General features: G+C 29.2%; 2 protein-coding genes across 7 annotated transcripts; one reads left to right on the forward strand and one right to left on the reverse strand.

Moving 5' to 3' along the window:
• The first annotated feature begins 9758 nt into the window (after nucleotides 1-9758).
• On the forward strand, nucleotides 9759-27472 carry LOC122509225 (acyl-CoA Delta-9 desaturase). 6 transcript variants are annotated; one of them, XM_043623092.1, is made up of 7 exons: nucleotides 9759-9857; nucleotides 9932-10060; nucleotides 22602-22889; nucleotides 25607-25737; nucleotides 25972-26177; nucleotides 26293-26475; nucleotides 26803-27472. In XM_043623092.1, exons 2-7 carry the CDS (start codon nucleotides 9985-9987, stop codon nucleotides 27074-27076), a joined length of 1158 nt encoding a protein of 385 aa, XP_043479027.1. In that variant the 5' UTR covers nucleotides 9759-9857; nucleotides 9932-9984; the 3' UTR covers nucleotides 27077-27472. The 6 variants fall into 6 exon arrangements, with proteins under 6 accessions (XP_043479027.1, XP_043479032.1, XP_043479030.1 ...); XM_043623097.1 differs by lacking the exons at nucleotides 9759-9857; nucleotides 9932-10060 and adding an exon at nucleotides 21198-21297; XM_043623095.1 differs by lacking the exons at nucleotides 9759-9857; nucleotides 9932-10060 and adding an exon at nucleotides 21228-21370.
• Nucleotides 10871-11891, reverse strand: LOC122509226. The gene has a single exon (XM_043623098.1). It carries the CDS (start codon nucleotides 11804-11806, stop codon nucleotides 11294-11296), a length of 513 nt encoding a protein of 170 aa, XP_043479033.1. The 5' UTR covers nucleotides 11807-11891; the 3' UTR covers nucleotides 10871-11293.
• Nucleotides 27473-27731: the final 259 nt, after the last annotated feature.

The raw sequence follows: 27731 nt of genomic DNA on the forward strand, positions 1-27731 counted from the left end.
TAAAACATTTATGAAAAATAGGTATTTGATTTTTTTAAGTGCACAAAATAGCCCCATGGAATCCTGGTTTTTCAGTTTTTTCCACTTTTCTCTTAAAATAATGAATAAAAAATTAGCGCATTACGTATGTATCATCACAACACAATTGACAACAAATATCTAACTCAGTTTATGAGACACATTAAAACTCTAGAAGATCTGGTATAATTTTTCCGAACTTTCAAAATTTTTTAAACAAATTTTCCGTTTTTAGGAATTTTTTTCTCTTAATTGACAAAGAATTAAATAATAACATTTAGTGCTCTCTATTGTCATGTAATCAAACTTTCATTTTACAAAATAGCAGATTAAAATAATTCATTTTAATAATTTTTTTCATTAAAAAACTCGCGTGCACAAAATAGCCCCCGGATGCACAAAATAGCCCCAGTTGACGGTATAGTATGAATTTAGAAGTTTCATTTAATCACCAATAATAATAATTTTTAACTTGTATTTTTCGCTAAGCAAGCAGTAAAGTATTCATATCACCGCGAAAGTTGAGCTTCTTAGCTCTTTATTGTGGAAACGAACTTTCATCGTCGAGGATTCCGCTTTGAATTAAACTCTAATTATAAAATCAAAGTAGTATTAAATTTCTAGTAAAAGTTTGAATTTTTAGAATTTTACCGCGCAAACTGACTCGGCGCGTCACATTAGTATGTCATCGTTTCTAATTAATTAATAATTATTATAAATATAAAATTTATGAATCCTATTAGTACTAAATATTATGTTTTAATTAAAAACGTATTTGTTAATTAGGTCAGTAGTTAATAAAGCATATTTAACGAACGATTGTGTAATAGAATTTACATCAATATAATCCCCAGTAGCACGTAATGTTCCAGTAACATTGACAACATTGAGGCAATATAAAATACATAAAAAATTTATGAACTTTTTAATTAAAAAACATTATATTAATATATTATAATTAATAAAATAACAATAATCTTTTATCCTAATGACGTACTTAAGATATCAAAATTTTCGAAAGTCCATAAATATTGCAATCATGTTTGTATACCCTGTTTAAAAAAATTATTAAAATGGATAGAATTTGATAGAATTTTCTCTCTTCACTCCTTGAAATTCGAATCCAATTTAATCAAATATTGAAAATCCAATCCACTTCTATCAAAGTAGAAAATTAAATCCATTTCAATCATAAGTTTTGATGTATTACCTATCAAAGTTAATCATATACTAAAATCCAATATTTTATTATCAAGAGTTTGGACACAAACTCTATCGAGTTCTATGAGTCTAAAAATCTTATAATTTTCTGTCCTTGAGTTTGGATTGAATACCTATCAAATTCTTTCCACATAAAAATCCATTATTTCTCTATCAAAAATTTGGATACAAATTCTATCAAGTTCTATGAGCCGAAAAATCTTATAATTTTCTATTCATCAGTTTGGAATGAATGCCTATCAAATTCTTTCCACATGAAAATCCATTATTTTTCCATCAAAGATTTGGATACAATTTCTATCAAAATCTATTACACGACAAGTCTTCCCACACAGCACATGATATTTCCTAAATATTTCCTGAATATTTCACTGAAAGATTGAAATATTTCAGTGCAAAGTTCTAGAAATATTTCTGCAAACAGGAAAATGTCCGCTTATGTGGGAATATTGACGCGAAAGTTGAGAAAATATTTCATTGAAATATTTTGGAAATATTCAAATGAAATGATGCGCACTGGTCGAACTCAGTTTCTATGGCCTGTAGAGCTGCGCAGTAGTTTTTGGCTTACTATATCCTATGGGTTTTAAAATATTTCAGAAATTTCCTATTGGTTTGAGGTGTTTAACAAATTTTTCCATTTTGTGAAATATTTTCACAATATTGCAGAATCTTTATGTGTAATATTGCAGGAATATTTCAATGAAATATTTTCTCAACTTTCGCGTCAATATTCCCACATAAGCGGACATTTTCCTGTTTGCAGAAATATTTCTAGAACTTTGCACTGAAATATTTCAATCTTTCAGTGAAATATTCAGGAAATATTTAGGAAGTATCATGTGCTGTGTGGGTTATATAACTTTCTATCTATGCGTTTGGATTAAATACATATCAAATTCTTTCCACCCGTGTGGAAAATGAAAATTGGTCCTAGCCAGGTCCTACCTATTTTGCCCTGTTAATAGCTTGGTCCTAGGTTGGCAGTGTAGGTTGGACCAACAATGGGTGGTGATGCGATTCTAGTCTGGTCCTAACTTGGGAGCCTAGTTAGGACCAGTTTATGGGTCCATTTTAGGACCTAGAAAGGACCATCTCAGACAGTATTTTCTATTTCATTATAATTTTAATTAGTTAATAATATTTGTTAAAGAAATAACCTAAATTATTAATAATAAGTATTAGTTTTAATTAATTATTATTTTTTTCAATTAAGTGATGACCAAAAGCGAATTCATAAATAATGTTAGTATATGTAGAGATTAATATATATTCCTCTAATATATACATTAAAAATTATAAAAAAAATTAGAAACTTGTTAATTAAATTATTTTACAGTATATATAATCATTAAATTGCTTACTTATACGAATACAACGCAGAAAAATCGGAATAAACGCATACCCAAGAAGTAAATAAAATCTAACGCACGCGGGAATCGAACCTACGACCTACGGACTACGAGACTAACGCCCTAACCACTATGCTAATGAAACTAGTTGAGATCAAAATTTTTATTGTCAGTGACTTGTGAACTTGCTTTTGATGATTCAATATAGTAATTATTGACACTAATACACGATAATAAATAAAAAAATAGTTTAACAACAACAATAATAATAAAATAATATCAAAATATAAAAATTCAAAAATTAATATTTTTATATTATATCAAGAAAAAAAATATCTGTACATTTTCGTTAAAAACAGGTTTTTCATTGTTCTCAATCATTTTCAACATTAATTTTTTGTTGCAAAAAATTTTTTAGACTTGGACTTAGAAATTTTTACTAATGAAACTAGGAAGCCCAGGTAGGTCCTGGGTTGGACCTGGGTGGGTCAGCCCACATTCGAATTGCAATATCTCTTAGTGTTTAGCACCAACTTAAACGAAACTGAAAATCAGCGAACGAAATTAGAAATATATTTTACTAATGATAATTATATTGCAGTCTGTATCTGTTTAAATAAATAAATAAATTTTGCTGTTATATTAACTTTTGTAACAAATTACTTAAAAATTTGCAGTTTCTATCTAACTTCGCGATTATTACACTTGAGTAGTGAAATATGAAGATAATTTATAATTTTAACAATTCAGCATTTGTTTAAACAAAAAATTGTTGTTATTTATTAATTCTTAAGACAATAAAGCGTCTAGACACTTGTAGTCTTTTAAAATTTTGCAATTAACTAATCTGAGTATTTACTTATTGCAAAATTAGAAAAAACTGCTAGTTTCTAGGTTGATTGTGTAAAAAGTTAGTAAATAACAATTATTTGTTTAAACAACTGCTGAATTAATAAATTAATAAATTAACTTTATTTTATAGTATTTGTATAATTTTCTGATTTATGTCAAACAATAAATTGTTTAAACAAATATGATTATAAATTAATTTTATAAATATTAATTGAGAATATTTATCAATTTTTACATGTTTTTCATGTATCAATTTTGACACTTCATTTTCCTAAAAATTTTTCTAAGTCATAACTGGATCTCCTAGCTAGTACCAAGTTAGGACCAGCCTAGGATATATAAAAAGGGGTTGCCAAGTTAGGTCCAAGCTAGGGCCAATAATCATTTTAGGCATAGCATGGTGATTTCTACACGGGCACATGAAATTCCTTTACTTTTCTATCAAAGAATTGGGTAAACATTCTATCAAATTCTATGAGCAGAAAGATCTTATAATTTTCTATCTATGAGTTTGGAAATAGCTTTGACACACAAACTATTTCTATTTGTTTAGTATAAATGATCTTGGGAAGGTGAGTAGAATAAAGAATTCAAAAATTTATCGTCATAACACAACGTTTCGTCGGACAGGGTATGCCGACCTCATCAGGCTATATTTATTAAAAGAAAACACAAAACACTTCAATAAAAAAGGTCGGTATAAACACTGCTAATATCATAAATTAGTTAAAATTAAAAATAAAATTCATACCTTGTTAGTTAAAAAAAATTTTTTTTTAAATTGTAATTCTATACTTATTTAACAAACTATTTCTGTTAAATATACTTTTCTAAGTTTGAGATGTTACGGTAAAGTGGAAATTTGTTCATATGAAAATTTTGTGAAATAAAAATTGTATTAAATAAATTTTCTATCATATGAACATTCTAAAAAATATAAATTGTATTAAATATTAGAAAATTTGTTGAATTAATGTTTAGTAAAGTGAAATTTGTATATAAATTAAAAAATTGCTCAAATATAAGAATTTCTCTTATAATATTTCGGAGAAATCAAAATTCGGCTAAGGGAGTGTTCACAATTAGTGTCACGCAATTTTTCGGGATTTTAGACCCCCCCCCCTACCCCTTTCACGCAATTTTATGAAATTTCACATGTAAAAATACATTGTGTCACGTTTAGTAGAGACCTCCCCTTCCCCCCAAAAGCAGAGCCTCCTATAGGATATAAAATTATTTAAAAATAAAATAGTAATAGAGATTTAAAAAATACTGTTATTTCTGTGTGGCGATCGGCGGCAATTTACTATTTAAATAAATGATCGTATTTTTAAATAAAAAAAAATAATAATAATAATAATAATATAATAAAAATTCAGAATAGTACCTATTATATAATCTTAATATCATTATTGTTAAAAAAATTTATTTACTATATAGCTACACAGCGAAATGAAATGAAAATGAAATGAATTTAATGAATGAAATGAATTATTATTATAATGAAATGAATTTAAATTACAATATTCACTAAATGTAACATTTAAAAATACAATATTAGCAATTTAAAACATTTTTAATATTTGCAATATTTAGTAGGGGAGCGTGGGGGAATTGGAGCCCCTTAAGGAAAATTATTAAAAAAACCAACTTATCTTTACAATAATACAATGTTTTTAGAGCTGTGCAAAATAATTCGAACCGAACTGTTCGAATTTTTTCACCTAGTTCGAATGTCGAAAAACCGACATTCGAACTAGCCCAGTTCGGATGTCGAATATTCGACATTCGAGTTACTACAAAATTCGAACCGAACCGGGTTGTGTTCGGTTTTAGTACGCTAAAATGTCGAATTCTAAAATTCGACATTTCAGTCGCTCAGTTCGAATGTCGAATATTCAACATTCGAACTAGCCCAGTTCGAATGTCGAAAAACCGACATTCGAGTTAGCCTAGTTCGAATGTCGAATATTCGACATTCGAACTAGCCCAGTTCGGATGTCGAATATTCGACATTCGACATTTCGGTGCCCCAAAACCGAACAAAACTCGGTTCGGTTCGAATTTTGCACAGCTCTAAATGTTTTCGTCATTTTCTACTCATTTCGTTATTCATCTTTAATTATGTTTAATTAGAAACTTAAAAAGAGAAAGCAAATTGTAAAAAAAAATTTTCAAAAAAAATACATTTTTTGCGATCACCCAATTTGTGGGGTATTGGGAGCTTTCACTTGAAATTTAAAAAATTTTTATTTTTTAGGAATATTTTTTGTTTTCTAATAGAAAAAAGTGTTAATACTTACAATGAAGCCAAAACTTTAGACTTAGAATACATTTTTTCCTAAATTATTTTTTAATACAAAATTTTTGAAAAAAAAATAAACTTTTTATTTTTTCCACCAAAAATTATTTTTTAATTAAAAGTTTGTTCATAAGGTGATATCTTTTACAATTTTCAAAAAAATAACGAAAGCCGTAACATAGTAACGAAAATTTTTTGGGCTGACACTATTTCTCCCATTACCCCACAGAATTCTTACAGGCCAAAATTTGAATAAAAAAATAAAAACATAAACAAATTATATTATTATCTCGATTTTTAGACAAGTATACATATCTACACATATTCACCTAATAATACAATGAAAAAACAGAACTAAATAATACGATTTTAACTACTTTTGGTGATGTTTAGGAATATTTTGCATTTTACAACGAAAACTCAAAAAATACATTTTCCCTTGTTTTTACTAAAAATTTGTCAAGAATGTAATAGTTTGTTTTGGAATGATATAAACAAAGGTTGTAGAAGATTTTCTGAACATTGCAGCGAATTTGAAGGCTTTTAAGTACGTGAAATTTAAAAGCTCCCATTACCCCACGCTCCCCTATTTCTCAATCAATATTAGATAATTAATATATTCTCAGGCAAATATTTAATTATCCTAAAATGTTTATGTATATTAACCTCATTACGTATTGTTTCACTAGTATTATATATATGTATACATATGTATATTAACGAAAACAAAATTATCTGTTAACCTGTATAAATATTTATGTCATTTTATATCATGACATTTATATTGAAGAAATTTTTTCTAATAGTATTAACAATATTTTTATTCCTCACAATTTCATTTGAAGAAGTTGAATCCTCTGGAAAATTTCGATATCAATTAAATAGAAAAGGATGTAACGTGCGGGAAACAAAAAATCAAAATTTAGAAATTGATAAAATGCAAATTGAAAATAATTATATTGATCCGCATTATAATTGCAATAATCTGGAAAAGAATTTTGTTCAAAAAATTCCATATCAGTCAACTACACATTCTTCCAATTCGTGTGGTACTATTGATGTCAATCTTTCATCAGCTTGCATGAGATGTGGAATGTGTCTTGCCATTGCTCAGCAGGTTTATGCAATTATTATTAAAATTTTTATTTTTATTATTATTATTATTCCCACATCAAAAAATTCCATAGAAGTAACCCCTGGAAATTCCATAAAAGTTCTGCAAGTTTTTTCTTTTAATAATATTGGAGCTTTTTTTATTAAAGAAGAGCTTTTTGGGAAACACGAATGTACTCAAAACATTTTTAGAATTTATATACTTTCGAATCAGAAAAAATTTATTTCTTAAAAAACGACGCTGGTCTTGACAATTTTTTTTTACAATTTTTGGAGGCGATTATCAAATTTGGTCTTTTTTCATCCATCAAATTAGATGTTTTTAATTAAAGAAGAGCTTTTTTCGAAACACGGAGGTACACAAAACATTTTTAGAATTTACTTCCGAATCAAAAAAAAATTATATCTTGAAAAACGACGCTGGTTGCGTATTTCAGTTTTACAAATAAATTGCAACAATGCTTATCATTAAGTTGTAATAATATAATAGAAATGTTAAAATAATATTAAAATAAAGAGCTTGCAGAATTTCCATGGAATTTTCAGGGGGTACTTTCATAGAATTTGTCAACGTGGTTATCATTACTACTATTAATACATGTAATTACTACCATTGATATTATTATTTTACTATTATTACAACTATTGTTTCTATTATTACTATTATCACAACTATATTTTATATTATTATTGTTAAATTATTTATTTTTTTAGTTTACTATACTATCAGTTTTAATTAAAATTAAATTTTTTTTACAGATTAATCAAACACTGATTGACATCCACGAATCAATGATACCACTTCTCTGGCTTAGTGAAACTGAAATCTCTAATCTTTTAAGAACAATTTGCAACGACTCATTTAAACAGTAATTTTTTTCCCTTTACATAATTATCTTATACTTTCCTTAAATTAATTTTCCTTCTCTGATAAAATTAGTTCTACTAAGTTTACCTTAACTACGTTGAGTACATAATTATTTTTGAATTTTACAATTAGGAGATGGGTGAATCTCTCAAAAAGGACAAATGACACGTTCAAGACATTTTTCTAAAAAATATTTAAAATTAATAAAAATAATAGCGGTCATATGATAGTATTTAACACGATTTAATCAGGCCATATGAGAAAAAAATTAAAAATTTTATATTATCTGAAATATCCATATTCATATGGTGCAAAAACTCCATTCCGTTACCGTGCATGAAGCTAATTTTACTCAAAGAATGAATATTACTTCCCATTTAAAATTTAATTTCATCTGTTGTTTAGTAATATTTATTAATTATTCTTTATTTTACTTAAATCCGGAAAACGTAAGGCAAAATATTTCAAATTCTATTTTTTAGAATTAAATTAGTTTTGTGCGCTATTAAAAACTCCATTCCGTTACCGGTCACAAATATAAATATTAAAGATAAACAAACATATTAGGGGAGCAATACAGAGGTAAATAATATTTAGAATACTAGTGTGATTGAAGATCAGTGCGAATTAGGATGAAAGAAAAGAAAATATTCAGTATAAATGAGATTTTCAGTTGAGAAGTCGGCATCGACAGAAAGAAAACTCCATTCCGTTACCGCAGTAAATTCTAAATTTTTTTAAGTAAATGATAAATATTATAATTAATTTATAAAATATTCTTTTATTTGAATGAAATATAGCAAATACTATTGATTGTTTGTTAATAAAATTTTATCTTTTTACATTAGAATCAATATATTTTTTGGAGCTATCGAAATTAACAAAACTCCATTCCGTTACCGCCAGTATGGCTTTTCCTTTTTTTGGAAAGTAAATGAAAATTTTTATTAATAATTCTTAGAATAATTTTTTATTTTTATAAAAATTAACGACATTTAACGTTTTAATTAAAAGTTTAGAAAATTTTTTAATATATAAGTAACCAATTTAAGCGTAGTCCAAGGGAGCAAAAACTCCATTCCGTAACCGGCAGTACTTTTTTCGTTTTTTGCTAAATAAATGATAAATAAATTTAAAACTCATTACTTGGGGGTTTTTGGGGTCGCTGATTACGAATTTAATGTTAGTTTTTTTAAATTAAAAATGGCGGATCCAAAATGGCGGACGAAATATTTTAGAATTTAGTAAAATGGCTTAAATTTCGATACTCGGGGGTTTTTGGGGTCGCTGATTACGAATTTAATGTTAGTTTTTTAAAATTCAAAATGGCGGATCCAAAATGTCGGACGAAATAAAATTAATTTTTAAAAATTTGACCGCCATATTGGATCTGCCATTAAAAATTTTTGAATTATGACCGCAGATTCGTAATCAGCGACCCCAAAAACCCCCGAGTAACATGTTTTAAGAGAATCCAATTAATTTTCAAATATTTTATCAGCCATATTGTATCCGCCATTTTGAATTTTAAAAAAATAACAACAGATTTGTAAACAGCGACCCCAAAAACCCCTAGATACCAAGTTTCATTAAAATCAAACAATTTTTTTAAAATTCATCCGCCATATTGGATCCGCCATTTTGAATTTTTGAATTCTGTTCTTAGATTCGTAATCAGCGACCTCGAAAACCCTAGAGTAACCATTTTCAAGCCAATTCACTCATTGTATTTGCGACCAAAAATTAAACAATTATTTTACAATAAACAATTATTTTTTAAACAATAATGTTTATAAAGATCGTAACCACATATTTTAGAGACTTACTATAGTCCTCCTCTTCTCATAGGAATAGTCATTTTAATGTTTTTGGAACTTTTTTTTTTTAATTGCAATTTAGAATTTGTTCTTTTTGAGAGATTCACCCAGATATTTCATCTTTAATTTTGTTTATGATATTCAAAATGTAATAACCGTTTTTAGCTTTTAACAAGAAAAGATTATTTAGAAATATTGAAAATTGTTTCTTGCAGTTTCAGCCTACGTTTTCTTAATGGAAATTATCAGATTTGCGATCGACAACCTGGTGCAACGCTGGTTACATCATCTGCTGATGGTCTTTGGGAGAAACAGTAAGTATAAAATTAAATAATTCGTAGCTACAAAGTTAAAACGGAATTTGAATGAAAACGTCAATTTTAATTAGTTTAAGAGACAAGTGTCATCACTATCTTGATGAAATGACACCAATGCGACTGTATGAACGTTGGCAAAGATGGTGCAATGGTGCAGGTGATAATCCAGCGCCACAAGATTTATCGACAATTTTATGCAGGTATGTATAATGAAAATTCCAAAGATGACCGTTCCAAAGATGACAATAGGTGGTATGGTGTTATAACAAAAGGTTTCTTATGCTTCTGAAAAATTTCACATTCTCGATTAAAAAAACGATTTTAATCATCTTTGTCAGTTAAACTGAATATCTATAATATGATTAAGATAACCTCAGATATCTTAATTTCCAAAAGTCCTCAGATATTCTTAGAACTTTTACAAGATGTCCTGAAACAGTTCTGTCAAGATTTCTAATAATTGAGGAACCTCTGACATAATTATTTTAATTTATACCTATAAAAACAATTACAGTTAATCTAGCCTTTAATTTAATTAACTTCAGGGATGACACGACATTTTTTCGAGACTGCAAAAGAATTACAGAAAATTATCATCGAAAGGATAGTAACCCATCAGAAGATTTTGAAGCTCATGTTAAAATTTTAGCAGAGCTGAAATGGAAATAGCAGTAAAATAACTATGTATATCAATTCTAGAAATACAAGAAATGTAGAAAAAAACAGTTTTTAATTTATTTAGAAGTGAGTACGAAGAATTTTTTCTATTGAAAGCAAAAAAAAACTCGACGTACTAATTACAGTAATACAAATAAAAAATAATTTGCAATACGAAACTAGGTTTTTTCAATTCTCAATATGCTTAATAAAACAACAGCCTTTATGTTCATTATTCATTATTGACTTCTACTTTTTAATACATATAAATATTTTTTAGCAAGTCTAGTGAATTCTTATCAAATGCATAGTTGTATCTACTTACCAATTTTGTGAAACTCGTTCGTGTGATAAGAAAATTCAAGGACAATTTAATTTTTAATGTTATATTTACAACAGTTACTCTGACGTCATTTGTTGATAATGTTTTGCTCTTTAATTTAAAATGAAACTTATGATCCTGTTAAGTCCCAGCTTTTAAATATATTAAATAATTCAAAATTTAATAATCTTTTAATCCTGAGTTAGAAAGTTATGAGTTTTTCTAATTAATCCTTCAGGAAATTCCATTTCATTGGGAACCTATATCTGCATTTAGGACCATGCTTTCAGAGGCGTTTTTTCCCTCCATATCAGTAGTTAAAAAATCATAAGCTAAACGAATATTAAGTTTTTGTTTTGCTAGTAGACAAAAAGAGCTAGAGTTGCATGGTACAAATAAATTATTGACGTTAATATATAATTTGACAACCCGCGAGTGGGATAGAACTTTTAACTTATAACCGGAAAGGAATAATCAGATTTGCATCCGGATTACCCTCATAATTTAACATGTCATTTTGCTGAATTTTCTTCCTTCTCCTCGACAACTGAGCCTGTGAATCTGTAAGTTGCACATTAGTTTCTAGATGATTGGAAATTGTTGCTAAACCGGTCGGTGATTTTTGAAGTGGCCATCTAATGTGTGATGAACGATGATGTTCTACATGTTCCGAATGTCGATGATTGTCCTTTCGATGTACATGAATGCTGCGAATAATTTTTTCTTGAACAATTGTTCTTTTATTCCACAATCTTTCAAGTATGCAAAGTCCTAAAGAGATAATCATTCCCACAAAAAGAATACCAAATGCAGTATATACATCCACAAGACTTGCACTATTGAAACATGAATTTTCGGTGCATTTGGGCATTTCAGGTAACATCTTTTCTTTAACTCTGTCCAATATTCCATTTTCGAGATTTCGAAAAATACTGCAAAAAAATTTTAACATTATCATCATTTGCATCGAAAATACTTTTAAGAAGAAATTATTGATGCAACTAATGCAGTTAGCAAGTAGTGTTACGGAAGTTGAAGTAATTGATACAATAACTATAGATGGTGGTATTTGAGAAATGAGCAATAAATTAGTATATTTATAAAGGTCATGATTCTACTGCTATTGTAATCACAGACAGACGGAAATGAACAAATTTTAGAATTTTCTGATTTTGGAAACTTTATTAAATTTACGTATGTATGCTTATTGAATAGTATATGGTAAATTTTTGCAAGGATGCTAGAGAATAAAGTTCACTCTATTGTTCGATTACCTGTTCATTTCTCTAATTATCATACCATTAATATTAGCAAAGCTAATAGGTGCGGTCCACCCACAATAATTATGGAAATTCTTGATAAATGTTGGTGTAGTAGGAGGTTTTTCAGCAAAGGCCATTAAGAAGATAAGAAGTTATATTCTAATTTTGATTACCTTTAATTAGACACTTTCTACAAAAAAGTGAAACGAAAAGATCAACGATTTTGATCTAGGTCTCAGAAGGCAAAGCATACGCTGAGGGTACAGTAGGCATAGGCGAAGAAAAGACTTACTCTTTAGGTCCACGACTTGGATTGCCTTGCCCAGGATGATGAGGTGTAGCAGAGGCTGCAAGATGTTCTCGAGAAGCAGAAAAGCAGGAAGGTGACTGTCTTAAGACCAAATAAATATGCGAGGAAAGAAGGTCGCTATATTATGGTCACCGACCAGAAAGAAGCGGAATCAGCTGGAGAAACTAGAACACATCAAGATTCGATTTATAACCTGCCTAGTTAGGAGAAAGTGTATGGTCGTATGATGCCATCGTTGTCTTGGATGCGGTCACATAGGATCAGTTTGTAAGGCGGCAAACAGATCGACTTTGTGTTTCAAGTGTAGAGAAGTCGATCATAAGCTAGCGAACTGTAAAAGAAGCCCAAGTTGTTTTCTATGTGAGGAAAAGTATGGAGATAGAGCAAGCGGAAGCCACGTCGCTGGCAGTGGAGGATGCCGACTCTTCGACTCTTTAGGCCGACCATCGAGGTGGCTTATAAGACAGTGGCAAGAACTAAGGACAAGTAAGGCCAGAACAAGAACGGCATGGTGAGATCGCGTAAGGGACCAGAAGTGACCTTCACCAGCAAAGTTTAAAGCCGAAAGGTAGTTCCGTAATTTGAAGATAAGTCCAGTTAAAGACGGGAGTGTCTTTTAGTGTGTCAAGCGGAACAAGAGCGATCATCCCCACCTACCTTTGGATTTTATCCAGACACCTGAACTTTTGCAGATTCTCACTTATGTCTACAAAAAAATATGGATTACCTTAAATTTATAATCTTTCTGTATGGACATGTGCGTGCCATTGGAAGAGCAACAAAAGAAAAAGTCTTTTCAATTTGTAATTCCTTTAAATTACACTGATTTGGGATTAAAGTTTTTTGAAGTATTTTTCTTGCATCAGCAGCTCCAACAAAAAATCCATAATTTCCTTTAATCGCCTTTTCAATACCAACAATTGTCTCCAATCGTGATTCGCGGTTATCAAATGCCTTGATATACAATTTTCGAAGGTTGGAATCATTAGAAACCTGCGTATCAAATTAAACAGAAAAAATGTAGTTCTGTTAATGGTTAAAAGGTAATAATTAAACATTAGGTTTTAATGACTATTATTGCTGAGATTAATGACTCCATTTAAATATACTGTACCCGAATGTATTCATCTTCATTGATACTGTATCCTAATTTAAAAGAATTATACTGCAGTAGGTCATCAAGAGTTCTGATACCGTTATGTTGAACAGAAAGAATAGAAGTTATAAAACCAGAGTATGCATTGTAGATGACCAGGGCAAAAAATAAACTACATAGAAGTACAGTTTTCCCCGATAAGGTTTTTGGTGTCCATGGAGAACCTAAAATCATACATAGGGTACTTAGTCTTTAGAATGTCATCCCGGTAAGAAGCGAGGAATTGAAAAGAATTCAGAAGTTCATTTCTTTTGAATGAGCGAATTTCCAAAATAATCCAATTCCTCGGTGGAGCAAGGAAAAGGAGCAAAATCTATTATTCTTAATTGACTTCACCAAAATATGAAACGCGCATTCAAAAAAGTGAGAGAGTACAACAAATCAGTAGAAATTTCTATTTCACTGCATTGCTTATTACTATCACTCAATATTTCACTTGACAAAAAGGTTAGGTTTTAAAAACTTGACGTTAAACATTGAACACTTGAAAATTTCTTTCATTTATGTCAATAAGAGAATTTTTTATTTTATCGTAAGCACTGTGCGTTTTTAACCATATTTTCACTAGTTTTAATATTTCATTTTAATAATTTAGCACTGAAATCACAATGAAATTCACACGACGCGAAAAATAGCTGTCACTGCGTTTTATTTTAAGACAATAACTAGAGAAGCTCCTACAAATAATTGGAAAGATTAGGCTTTTTCAAATTGTTTGTCAAAAGTTCTATTCCTTTTAATGCGTTTCTAAAATTCGAAGCAGTCATTTGAAAAGAGAACCTCGTTAAAAAGAGAAGTCAAAGCATGCAGAAGCTGACAAGGGTGATGTGTGGATATGCGACGCAGGCAGCAAAGGAACCACGTACAAAAACTATGAAGGCAGTGATGAGAGCATCGACTATGGTCATTCGAGTAGCTCAAGGAAAGATGTATGCCCACGTTTTGGGTAAAATTCGCAAAGAAGTTAATCCAGATGTCAGTCACATAAAGGTTGTAGAAGCAAGAGCTACTCAAAAGGGAGACCTATTGTTAAAAATCGGAGGCTAATTTGACAATAAGCACAATTTTGAATCATTAAGCATTTTAGAAAAAATTAAATTTTTCAAGTTATTGTGTCGAGGTATTTGTTGTTCATAAGAATACAGGTTATTACTAAATCTATTTCTACTTCCATTAAAGGTCTCATCGTTTAAACTGTAAGTGTTAACAGAATTTTGCAATAGACTTTAATTTTAATAGATCAATTTACGTTTTTACCTTGCATGCACATAATACTTAAACACCAAAGTGTCGCCTCGCCAAGTTCTGCCTCTCTTTCTTGCAAGTTACGGAAAACTTCTTTAACAAAATAATTTGTAGCTTCCATGGAGGCCACAATGATTACTGCTGTGCCAGCGACGCAAAGAAGCAATCGGTAATTAAAAGGCTGTAAAAATATGTCCCTCATGGTACCATAGAAAGGCGGAGCATAGTAAACATTCCTCCTGTAAATTAAAAAAAAACGCGTACACTTTCCCCTCAAAACTAATTATTTAACGATGAATTTTGTTTTAAAAGTACATTGAAGTAAATTTGCTTCAGAATTTAAATAGTAGTCGGTTGAATAGGTAAAGGGAATAATAAATGTATAATGTACGATTGGAATAAATTATCCAAGAAAGTATAGAAATATAGGTTGCCTAATTGCCTTAAAGACATCTTTGGAACGTCCATATCTTCTTAAAGAAAATCTTAAAAATGTCTCGTGTTCAACAGGCAATAACCTATGTTGCTATGCCCACTGGGATTATTATTACATTGATTTCACTAGTGGATAACTAAAACTCATATCTTGTTGTCTCTCGCTACTGATAGTTATATAACCAACACCGATATCCACATTTCCAGAAACAACTTCTCCCAACAAATCACTCCATGCTTTATTAGTCACTGTCCCTATTTTTTCGAATGCCGTTACTTCAACTCTGTATGATAGATAAACTTAAATTATTTCCAAAAATATCTCAACGCATTACATTTTTGGCTAAGGAATTCCAATAATGAAAACTTTCTTACGTTGTATTACAGGTGTTTGCAATTATTTTCATAAAATCTAAAAGTGGTTCAATATCATTCGTTTCCTCATTACTTATTAATTCTGTTTTCACATCCTTTGTACCATTATGAATACCAACTTTGATAGGATACCCATAAAAATTCGTTCTCAATTTAACGCCAAGTGGTGTTTTTAAATGTTGAGTTTCAGGATCCCAAGCTCCAAGAGGATCTACTTGCATGCTAGCGTTTTCATTTCGACGTATTTTGTAAACGTGTGCAAGATAAAAAGCCATCGTTTTATTCTCCGGTGATATGTATTCGAAATTAGTTTTTAATGAAGGTTTATCTTCGTTGTAGACTTTAGAATGCTTGACTCTTTTGAATTGGCTATGGTGTTTTTTAAATTTCAGAAGAGATGGACACGTTCTGAAGTATGGTATAAAAGGTTATTATAAAGTACCTACAAGTATATAATTAGTTTTGATGATTTTCAAAATTACTTATTCTTAAAATTATGGATGAGGTCAGCATCTTCGTTTGGTGAAAGAAATGAGGAAGCTACTACTATGTCACTATCAATTCCGATCTTTAAATTGCGAAGGACGGCATCAATAACTGTACTCGCCTCATTAGTTGTCACCATTAACCAGGAAATATAATAGTTAAATAATAATTTATTAGAGGCCTAGAGAAACAGACGTCGGTTAATATTTAAAAAAACCGTGGATATTATTAAATACTAAAAAATGGACTTTCTAGTAAAATAAAGTTGTATAAATATATAAATCATGTACCACGTTAAGTATATTTTCACTGTCAGTGAAGTTTAGTCTGTCTAGAAGAACAACAGCGGCTACTCGGTGTCTTTCAATTTTGAGAGCATTGATTAGTTTTGCACCGGAACCAGTTTGTAAGGAAGTTTTAATTCCTTTTCTTCCGAGACATTCTATCAAAGGTCTGGCATAATCAAGTGAACAATCTGGAATTAAAGTTTATAATTAGGATTAGAATTTTATAACTATGTGGCAGCTATTAAGCACATGTTTGCCTGATGGGTCGTTCGCTAGATGCTGTAAACATAGGTCATTGTCTCCTTCAACTCATTCCCAATCTTCTCAGACTTCTGTTAACTTGGATAGGGTTATGAGAGCTAATAATGATTTATCTACAATAATTTCGAACAACTTCTTCTATACGTCTGAAAATCTTTCAAACACTAATAATAAGATTGTTATTTTGTCTAGATTCAATAATATAGAAAGCAGAGTTGTTAACTTGACAGAACGTCTTACTGTCTTTGCGAGACTTTAATACTTTTGAATTTAAAAATGAGAATTGAAAGCCGCAAGGGTTCGGCTCACGACAATCGATACAAGGGTTGATGAACGAAATCTTTAAACATCGAAATGCGACTTTACCTGAAGTTCAAATTAATGAGCAGTTGCGAAATAATTGTAAATCACATACATACACCGCGACATTTCGCGTTTTCGGAAAGAAATCTCGCTGATTTTTCTTGAGTGTACGAAGGCACGGTTCTCTCTGTTGAGAGTTTTTACGTGATCATCATCGTAACTTTAAGACCATTCGTCTTTGGTCCGATGACACCCTAATTCATAATTCACTTGACCGATGGTCGCAGTAACTATTAGGCTAACACCTAGCGCGATAAATTATGAATTGGGGAAACAATCACAAAACGGCATATTTAATGTAAAGTAAGAAACCGATATCATCGATGGTAAATTACGGTGGTGAGACTCCGTGGCTTGCGACCATCGAGGTTAAGCGACATCCAGTGCGGTTAGTAGGTACTGGGATGGGTGATCGCGCTTCGACTCTCGATATAGCCTTGTGTTTTCTCACTACTTTCATAATATATCAAGCGGGAGGTTTGACGTCGAGGTATAATGATGTTCACTGTCGATTATTGTCCAGTACACATCATTAGAACTCGGCCGTCGATAATCCAGTTGTACTCATGAGAGGTTTTCTACAGTTTCCCTTTCCTCTGGCGAGGAAACCCATTAGACGGGTGGTCCAGGCTCAAAATCGTTCAAATCGTTCTGTAGACGAAAAATTAGTGTAAGGTTATTTAGTATAAGAAATTTGTAAGAGGAAAATTGTAGAAACACTTGCATAGCCAAGATATGTAGGCTGAAGACGAGTGTATAAACAAATAAATAAAAATAAGAAAACGATATGGATCGTTACAGATCGAACTGAAAGAAAATGTAATCTTGTCTTGTTCAACCTTCCTGAAGATGCCATTTTATCAAATGATGGTAGCACTTTAAGGGTCAGTTTTACCAACTACGCTTAAAAGTTAATCAATGATTAACTTTTTTCAGTTTAACCGCTCATGTTTTGTCGGTTAAGGATTTAATCATTAATTAACTTTTAATCGTTGTTGGTGAAACCGGCCCTTAATCTGTGGTTACAACTAAACTAGAAAAATTCATTCAATTGGATGATCTTGATAATATATAGGCACATTAAGAATTTATTCTAATATGCAAGCAATTCTAAAACAAATTTTATTGTCAAAGAGACTTAACTTGTTCAAAAGAACTGGAGAATCTTTGGATGTCGAAACAACTCAACAACTTTTTCAATAAATAATGTGCTAAAATTCTCTTTTTAGTTCACTTACAGGACACTCGTAGGGTGTCCTCTTAAAACACTAAGTGGAATAATTATAGTTCGCATATTTCGAGGACGGCTGGGGAAAAATGAAGAGATGGCTAAAGATGATTTCTATTATTAATATTTCCACCGGTCTAATGACTTCCATTAAAGGAAAGAAATCAATCTTTCTCTAACACCAGTTTTTTGAGTGATTTGGTTTGTAAAACACAAGTTTAGCCGATGAATTATTAGAAGTTTTTTTTCCAAAAGTATGAAGTTGATGATCCTAAGACCCAAAAAATCCTGACTTGAAAATGATTACAGATAGCACAACAATTTGTAGCAAGTTTGCAATGCAAACTTCGCAAATTTTCATGTCAAGTTTGCAGCAAATTTGTGGCAAATTAAAATGTCTGCGCAGTAGTTTTCTGGGACATATAGAGCTGCGCACGACATTTTGTCACCTTCCCAAGAGGGAAGGCAACATTTGACAAAATATGTACATTTTGAATACAAAAAGGTTTTTTTGAAAATTTTTAAAGTTTTCAGAAAGTTTGCTGCAAGTTTGTTACAACTTTTCTGCAAGTTTTCTGTAAAACTTGAAGCAAGTTTGCTCCGCAAACTTTACACAAGGCGGACATTTGACAATTTTCCACAAATTTGCTGCAAACTTGCATGCAAATTTGCGAAGTTTGCAATGCAAACTTGCTGCAAACTTTCTGCAAAATGTTGTGCTATCTAGGATGCTCCCAATTATAGTTACCGACTAAGAAGAAACGAACAATTGGTAAAGATTGTGCCTTACAAAAATAGTTTATTTCCCACCTTTTTAGAATTCAAGATATGAACCTTTATGGACAGTTTATCTTAACTTAAAGTGTATTTTAATATTTCTTGCCAAAAAAATGTTTATGAAAACTTCAAATATTAAAAATATTCCAGAAAGCCTAGAGATTTAAGTTTCTTTTGCCCTTCTTAAAACAATTCTATAAAAAGCGCTACTTTCAGGACTCCTAAAGTATGATCCCTCCTTAATTAAGTGATTAGATTAGATTAATTAATTTATTTAATTCTATTAAGTAGATTAGGTGTAACCTATGCCTGGGTTATGGGCACCGAAAAAAAATTTCCGAATCACCTTTATTTTAAGAACTAAAATAATGAATAATTTTAATCATTATCACCATATTTTTATCAAACTCACTTGTATTTAATGCATCGAAAATCACCATTTGATCCCAATTTCTCATCTTTCCGTAATCTATGATGAATTGCAAAGTCAACATTGAAGGATGGATGCAACTACTTATAGCGCCAGTCACAAAAATTCCAATGCAGCAAATTTTTAAGTATTTCTGAATAGTAAAACAATTATCAATAGACATATTCAAAAAGTTGTTTATTCCAAACGTTAGATCTAACGTTTTATTAGATGGTACGAAACATTTTATCGAATTTCACGTAACTTCCATCAAAACTGTCTTGAGTAAATGAAAAATAAATTCTTCTAATTGCGTGACTCAAGTCTAATGTTAGTAGATACTTCAAGAAATAATTAATGAAAATAGAAAGAAAATGTCAAAATCGAAGTGATTTGGAATTCTATATCAAGTTACATTAATTTTTCGTTCCTAGATTAGCACTATTGTAAACTTTTGATAATTTTACGCTTTTCTCTATGCTGCAAAAAGCTTAATGAACCAACCAACAATGAGAATCGAATAACTTGTAAGTGAACTGGGTTTTAATTAATTACTCCACGATGTCACTTGCTTTTTAATTCCCCAGGGTAAAATGACATGAATCTTCAAAAAGGAACGAATGAATTAACTTAAGTGTGGCGTATAAACTTTTAGTTAATTGCCATCGCTCTTTTGTTTTCGCAAATAATGTATATCTAATCCTTAATTTATTCTCTTTCATGTTGTTCATAAAAGATAATCGAAAATAAAGTTTAATAATTTGAAAATATATGGACTGAAAACAAAGTTATATTATTCTCAGCTGAAAAAAGTACTTTCCATTTTGTAGAATCTCCTTTTTGCCATAATATTTCGAACTAAAATAACTTTTTCTAAATTTTGTTTCTTTTTTTTTTGTTTCTTCTATTCTCTCTTTTGATAATAATCACTAAAGGTTTTTGTACATGAAATAAATTTACACATAAATTGCATAAAATTGTTGCAAATGTTTATTACGTTATGAATGTCTTTAAATGTTTTAAATGTAATTTTTTCACAGTGCAAAATTATGTATTCTTTACTCCAATATCTTGTATAAAATTTAAATATGTAAATTTAAAAATTTGTAAATAATAATAATTTTCTTTGAAAATTTAACAGTTTCCTGTCTATTTTTTTCTTTTTTTGAAATGCGATAAATTTTCAAGTGATAAATCATTCCAATCAAAATTATATGCACGAATACAAATATTAATAATTCAAATGATGCATCCGATAATTTATGAGTGAAGCACAAAAAAATCGCTTTTATAAACATGGAAGCATTCTATTCTAATTCTAAACAATTTTTTAAAGTATTATAATTCTAAATTTAAGTATAATAATTTAGTTTACAATTTCTTTTTTTTAACAGTTCTCGTAACGTTCTGACAAAACAATTATTATATTTCATTTAATATAATAATCGCTTTTTTTATTATATTGAATTACTATTTCAATTGCGCTTTTAAACTGATATCATTTTTTTAAATAAAGACAATTTATTTGTTTATAAAATAAAAGGAAAATAATTTCAACTGTCATTTTCTGTAATCAATGATTCCATCGCAGCTAAACCTGAAAATGTAAAATTTTGCTGAATAATTTTTCTCTTAACATAAAAATTTATAAATTTAAGAAAAAGCATAATAAAGTACGAAGAAAAATTCACGACAATAATAAATATATAATGAAATAATTTCGATAAATTAATAAATTAATTTCCTTATATTTACCTTGACCGACCTGCAATTAATACATATATGCCGTAACCGCTTTCGGGACCAGTAATGTGCTGATAAGGCACTTTGTTATGTTGACGAGGAGGGAAATTTGCAAAGCCAAGTAACTAACTACAAAACAATAAGCTTTGTGTCAGTCGCATAAATTCATTTCATAAAGTAACGCCAAAAAAAAGGTTTAAGTGTCCCTTTTATATTAGTTTTCCTCAAATGTTCTTATTGTGTCTTCTATTGTCCTTTAATATCATCAAAAGTCTTAAGAAATCTAATCAAAAACGTTAATTAATGAAAATGTGCAAATTTTTTTTCTGTAAATTAATGTAAATTTCTCATTAATTGTAAATATATGTTTTTTCTTTGCTATGATTCCAGAAAATTTAATGCTTTACTATTTCAAAAAACAAAATTGTAATTAATTTCGGTTGAAATAAAAAATGGGTAAGAAATTACCTTTTATGTTTTAAAAAAATAATTCAAAAAAGAAATGCTGATGCGTTTTCTTGTTTCTGTAGGTCAGTAATTGTTAGATAATTTTTAAAACAAAACAAAATTTTTTTAATTGTTCAATATGGTGACAAATTGGAGTTGTTTATGTTAATTGTTAATTGCTTCCTTCACTTGTTATAAGAATTAAAAAATCGTTTTTTAATTTTTCACTAATTCTTTAATTATTTATTTATATATCAAGCTTACAAATTACTCGAAAAAAAGGGAATAAAAAATATTTCACAGTATAAAATAACTTTTTCGTCTGTTTTAATGTTTTTTCCCTTCAATAGTAATCTGCTTATGTCAATTTCTTTTAAACTATTTTAATACACTTTGCTATAATAATAATTGTTGTGTTTACTGTGCTTAAAAATATTATTTGCAATAACTATTTTTTATTATCTAATTTATAATTATTGAATATTTTACAATTAAATTTATAAATAATTATAAACAATTTTTTTATTTTTATATTTAATTAAAATAACCACAAATGATTAATACAAAAATAAATAATGAGAATTATTATAAATAAAAAATTGATTATATATAATTATAAGCAATTATAAATAATTACAAACAATATTGCAAAAAATTTATTATAAATTAGGAAGCTGAATTCTTGAAAATTAAACTCAATATATTTATATCTGTTACACAATATTTAGAGTGAAAAATGTTATTACACAATTTTAAGGTAACACTTTTTCTTAAAAATTGCATATTATTTCAGAACATTGTTTTTCAAAGAAAAGTCTTTCTTTCTTTATTCTAAATTGTCCTAATTTCAAATAGTGCGTAATTAAAAAGTGAAATGTGTATATAAATAATTTAATTTTTCTGTCAAAAAAAATGTACAGAAGAGAGAGAAAGGCGAGTTTTTGGAAATTTTATGCAAAAAATTATAATTCGTGACAGAAATGCCCCCAAATATATCCGGTACAACAGCATGCATTGATAAGGAAACGTCTGCCAAGGATGAAAATTCTTTACTACTGTCAGAGAAAATTACCCCAAAGGAAAATGGAAATTTCGAAGCAACAAAATCAAATGGATTTGTTGTTGAAAAAAAGAAGGAATCGACAACTTATTTTGAACAGGAATTAAAATGGATAAACATCATAAGTATTTTTATTCTTCATGCATTGGCCGCTTTTGCTCTCATTACTTTCCCCTATTCTCAAAAACATCTCACGAAGCTTCACAGTAAGTGCAGAAAACAAAATTTTTTGTTCAAATAACAACTTCTTATATTTGCAATATTTATTTATTTAAAAAAAATAAAATTTATGATGATATAAAACAAAAATAAAATTTATAATAGAAATGTTTTATAAATATATTACACTGAAAAAAAATATCCTTGTTTTAAGAGGATTCCTCTTATTTCAATGCATGTTTTCCTCTTGTTTATGGCTCAAAAAACGTCCTCTTATTTTAAGAGAATTATTCTCCACTTAAGAGTAATTCCTCTTAAAACAAGAGGAACAGTCTCCAATGAAGAGTAATATTCTTAATTCAAGAATAAAATGTAAGAGGATTTTAGAAAAGGAATTGTCCTCTCAAAACAAGAATATTTTTTTTTCGGTGTAATGTGATAATAATGATAATAATTTGTCAAAATAATTTATATATTTTTCTATGATTCACAAATAATTGTTGTTTATAATAGAACGATGAAATAGTCGATCACTCCGAGTCTTTTTTTGTTTTTGAAATCTTGACTCGGAGTGATCGACTATGTATTTCTTCGTTTTATTAATTTATCGACCGAGTGATAACATATATCATTGCTATATATAATTGTTGTTTATGTTTCAAAAAATATTTATCACACTAATTATTATATTTACAATGAATAATAAAGATTGTAAATTGATAGAAGCAATATGAACCAGTTTTTACTATACAACATTATTTTCTGTAGAATAAAAAGAGGAAAAAATGTAATAAAAATATTAAGTTAAAATAGAATTTAATATTAATTATTATCTTTAACATTATTTTTTAACATTTAACATTATTTTTATTTTCTAAAACTATTTAGTATTAATTATTTTTCAAATTATTTAATAGTAGGGGAGAGTTGTCAGGGTTGAGCCACCGCGTTTATTTCGTTTTATCACACTAGCGCCATCCATCTTTGTACGTAAATTATTGCTACTAATGTTAGCCACCTTTTCATATAAGTCACAGTTAAGTATACGAACGTATATTTGAGTATTGTGTGACTCTGTGATATAGGGTCAGCAAAAACCTTTTTTCAATTTTGGATTTTGTTCATGAGGAATAAAATATCTAAAGTTAAATGAAAATGCATAATATGGGATTTTATTTTAATTTTATGATTCCTTTCCCCATTTCCAAGTGTCATTCTAACATTTGAAGGTAATTTTTAATCATTTACCTAAATATTTCATTGATTTTCTACAGTGGCTCAACTTTGGTAACCATGTTCAACCCTGGTAACTTTTTTTTCAAATTGCTTATAACTCCGAATCTTTTGGTCAAATTTTTTTACAATGTTCAGCAAACACATTGCATTTGTGTTGATCTTTCCAACAATATGAGTAAAATCGCGAAATTCGTTCTACAGGGGAAGTTATGAAGAAAAGTCAAAACTATGCCCAATTCTGACAACTCTCCTCTAATTATTTTTAATATTAATTACTTTTAATACTACTTAATAAATAACAAACTATTAAACAAACTAATAATTTTGCTGATTTCATACTTTTCTAGTTGGAAATTTAATTAATAATGTAGATTAAGGTATTGTTGTTTGCTTAACCCCTTGGCTGTCAACGAGATTTCCACTGTTTGGGCCAAAAGTGTGTTGAAAAAATTTTTAATGGATTTTTATGAAACTTGGTACCCTAAGGTTTCTGGGGTCGCTGATTACGAATCTGACATCAGTTTTTCTAAATTCAAAATATCGAAATTTTTTCAAAATTCGTCGAATTTGCTTGAAACTTGTTACTCGGGGGTTTTAAGGGTCGCTGATTACGAATCTAACATTAGTTTTCCAAATTTCAAAATGGCGGATCCAATATGGCGGACAACGAAATAAAAAATTGATCAGATTGGCTTGAAACTGAATACTTAGGGATTTTCAGGGTCGCTGATTACGAATCTGAAATCAGATTTTCAAAAATCAAAATATCTAGTTCAATATGGAGGAAAATTTTTTAAAATTTATTGAATTTGTTTCAAACTGGTTAATCTGACGTCAGTGTGATAATTTTTGGTGAAATCAAATTTCGACAAATACCCTGAAAAAATAATGATAGATTCGTAATCAGCGACCCTAAAAACCCCCGAGTATTCAGTTTCAAGACAATCTGATCAATTTTTTATTTCGTTGTCCGACATATTAGATTCGCCATTTTGAATTTTGGAAAACTAATGTTAGATTCGTAATCAGCGACCTCGAAAACCCCCGAGTAACCGGTTTCAGGAACATTTAAGAAGTTTTTAATCACCTTTTTTAAGTTGCGCATATATGCGTCATGAACCACTTTTGGCCAGTTTAGTTTTGCGCATATATGCGTCAGCGACAGTCAACGGGTTAAAAAGAAAAAAACCGGAGAATAAATGTTAAAAGTGTAGATAATGAGAGTGAGAAAGAAAGACTGTGATTTCTCTTTCTCTCTTATTGTTCCCACTCTAGCGCTAGAGAGAAATAGTGCGCGAACACCGGAGTGGGAGCAATGAGAGCGAAAAAGTAATCGCAGTTCTTCTCTTTCACTCACATTGTCTTAGCGCTTGCGCAACTCTTCTTCTCCTTAGTTAAGTATAAAATTTAAATTTGAAAAATTCTCTTCTTTAAACTAGTAAAGTCTGTTTTTAGATTTTTATTGTTAACAATTAAAGTTTGTAACAAAATTATTTTCTAATTTCTCAAAATGTAATTATTTTTCTAGCATATCTTGTTGGACAACTGGTCGGTTTTGGAGTGACTGGTGGTGCCCATCGTCTATGGACTCATCGTGCTTATAAAGCCAAGTGGCCTCTTCGAGTGATTCTACTGTATTCTTATTACACATCAGGACAAGTAAGAAAATTATGAAAACCTTTTTTATTAGTAATTATTTATTATTTTTAATTTATTCTTATTAGTAATTTAATTATTTTTTGTTATTATTTATACTATTTATAATAATAATTTTTTTCAATTTTATTTCATAACAATATTTAATATTAATTTCTTTAATACCATTTAATAAAAGTCCGAAAATTTTTTTGTTCATTTGTCCCAAATAAAAATTTTTATTTTCCCGACCATCAGAATTCCTTATTTGACTGGGTAAGAGATCATCGTGTTCATCATAAATATTCCGAAACTGAAGCCGATCCACATGACAGTACTCGTGGATTTTTCTTCTCTCACGTCGGTTGGTTGATGATGAAAAAGCATCCTGAAGTTATAAGACGAGGACGACAAGTTGATATGAGTGATGTTACCTCAGATCCAATTGTTGCATTTGGTGAAAAGTAAGCCTTGCGAAAAGATTTTATCAATATTTGTATTTAATTTTTCTGTTTAGATATATTTAAGTTTGTATTAATAAAAATATTTACACCTTCTGATAAAATAATTCATTTGCAGACATTTCGTGCTATTTAAAATTTTATGCTGTTTTATAATACCAACAATTATTCCGGTATACCTTTGGAATGAGGAATGGTATTACGCAATCTTCTCACAAATAGCACGTTATGCTATATCTTTGAATTTTACATGGAGTGTGAATAGTGCGGCACATATTTGGGGTTCGAAACCCTATGACAAGTAATACAAATATATTTTTATTAACACTATAATTTTTGGTTCTCAATCGAAAAAGAAGTGCGCGCAAGCGTCCTAGTGGAGCAATGAGAGTGAGAGAGAAAAACGATAATGTCTCTCTCGCTCTTCTTATCCACTCCGGCGCTTGCGCACAACTTCTGCTCAAGAGTACCGTAACATTTAACATTGCAATTATAAATACGCTCTTAAAAAAAATTCTAGAACTCTACTAACTCTAAAATTATTCTCCTACTTTTCCTCAATTTAAATAGTAAATTTAAATAAATTAAATTAATTAAATAAAAATAAAATTTGTCAATTTTTACACAGGACAATTGCACCGGCGGAAAATAGATTTGTTGCCTATGTAGCAATGGGCGAAGGCTGGCACAATTATCATCACGTATTTCCATACGATTATAAAGCAGCAGAATTGGGAAATTACAGTTTAAATTACACGACCTTTTTAATTGATATGTTTTCCAAAATCGGCTGGGCCTACGATTTGAAACAACCGTCCAAAGAATTGATAAAAGCTGTGAGAGAAAAACGAGGACACAATCACTCGCACAAGACCGAATTATCTGAAGAAAAATCTTATTAAAATTTACAATTCTTTTTCTTTTAAAGAAAAAAAATTTTTAATTTTACAAAAGAAAAATTACTAAAAAATCATTACATTATTTATTATTATTATTACTTTACTAAGCAACTTTGTACTATTTTTTTTCAAAATGATATTTTTTTAATTTGTTTAACTTTTAAGAATTAGCTGGAAAAGCAAACATTAGTATTAAAAGCATCATTTGAAAAAAAATGATCAATTAACACTTGAGAATAATTGAATGAATAATTATTTATATCAATGCATGTAATCAAAATAATTAATTGTAATCGATAACAATTTTTTATTTAAATAATGATGTTCTATTTCCTCTATTATATTCTTCTTCTTAAGTATTTTGTAATTAATGGAAAATAAATATTTATTGACTGTTAATTATTAAATATATTTATATTATAATTAAACAGTTCATAGCGCACTTTAAAATACTTTTCTAAATACTTTTAATTTTTTAGTACCTACTTAAATCTTTTTTCAATAATTAATAATTATTAAAAGCGAAAATTTATTGAAATCACTGACAAATGTTTGTATTATTAGTTACTAATTTATTTATCTCGTTTATAAATATATGGGGCATTCCAAGCCAAATCGGAAATTATTTTGCTTTTTCATCTTAAATTTTTTTTAAACA

This window comes from Leptopilina heterotoma, unplaced genomic scaffold (genome assembly GCF_015476425.1).
Source record: "Leptopilina heterotoma isolate Lh14 unplaced genomic scaffold, ASM1547642v1 Lhet_6, whole genome shotgun sequence".
Lineage (NCBI taxonomy): Eukaryota > Metazoa > Arthropoda > Insecta > Hymenoptera > Figitidae > Leptopilina > Leptopilina heterotoma.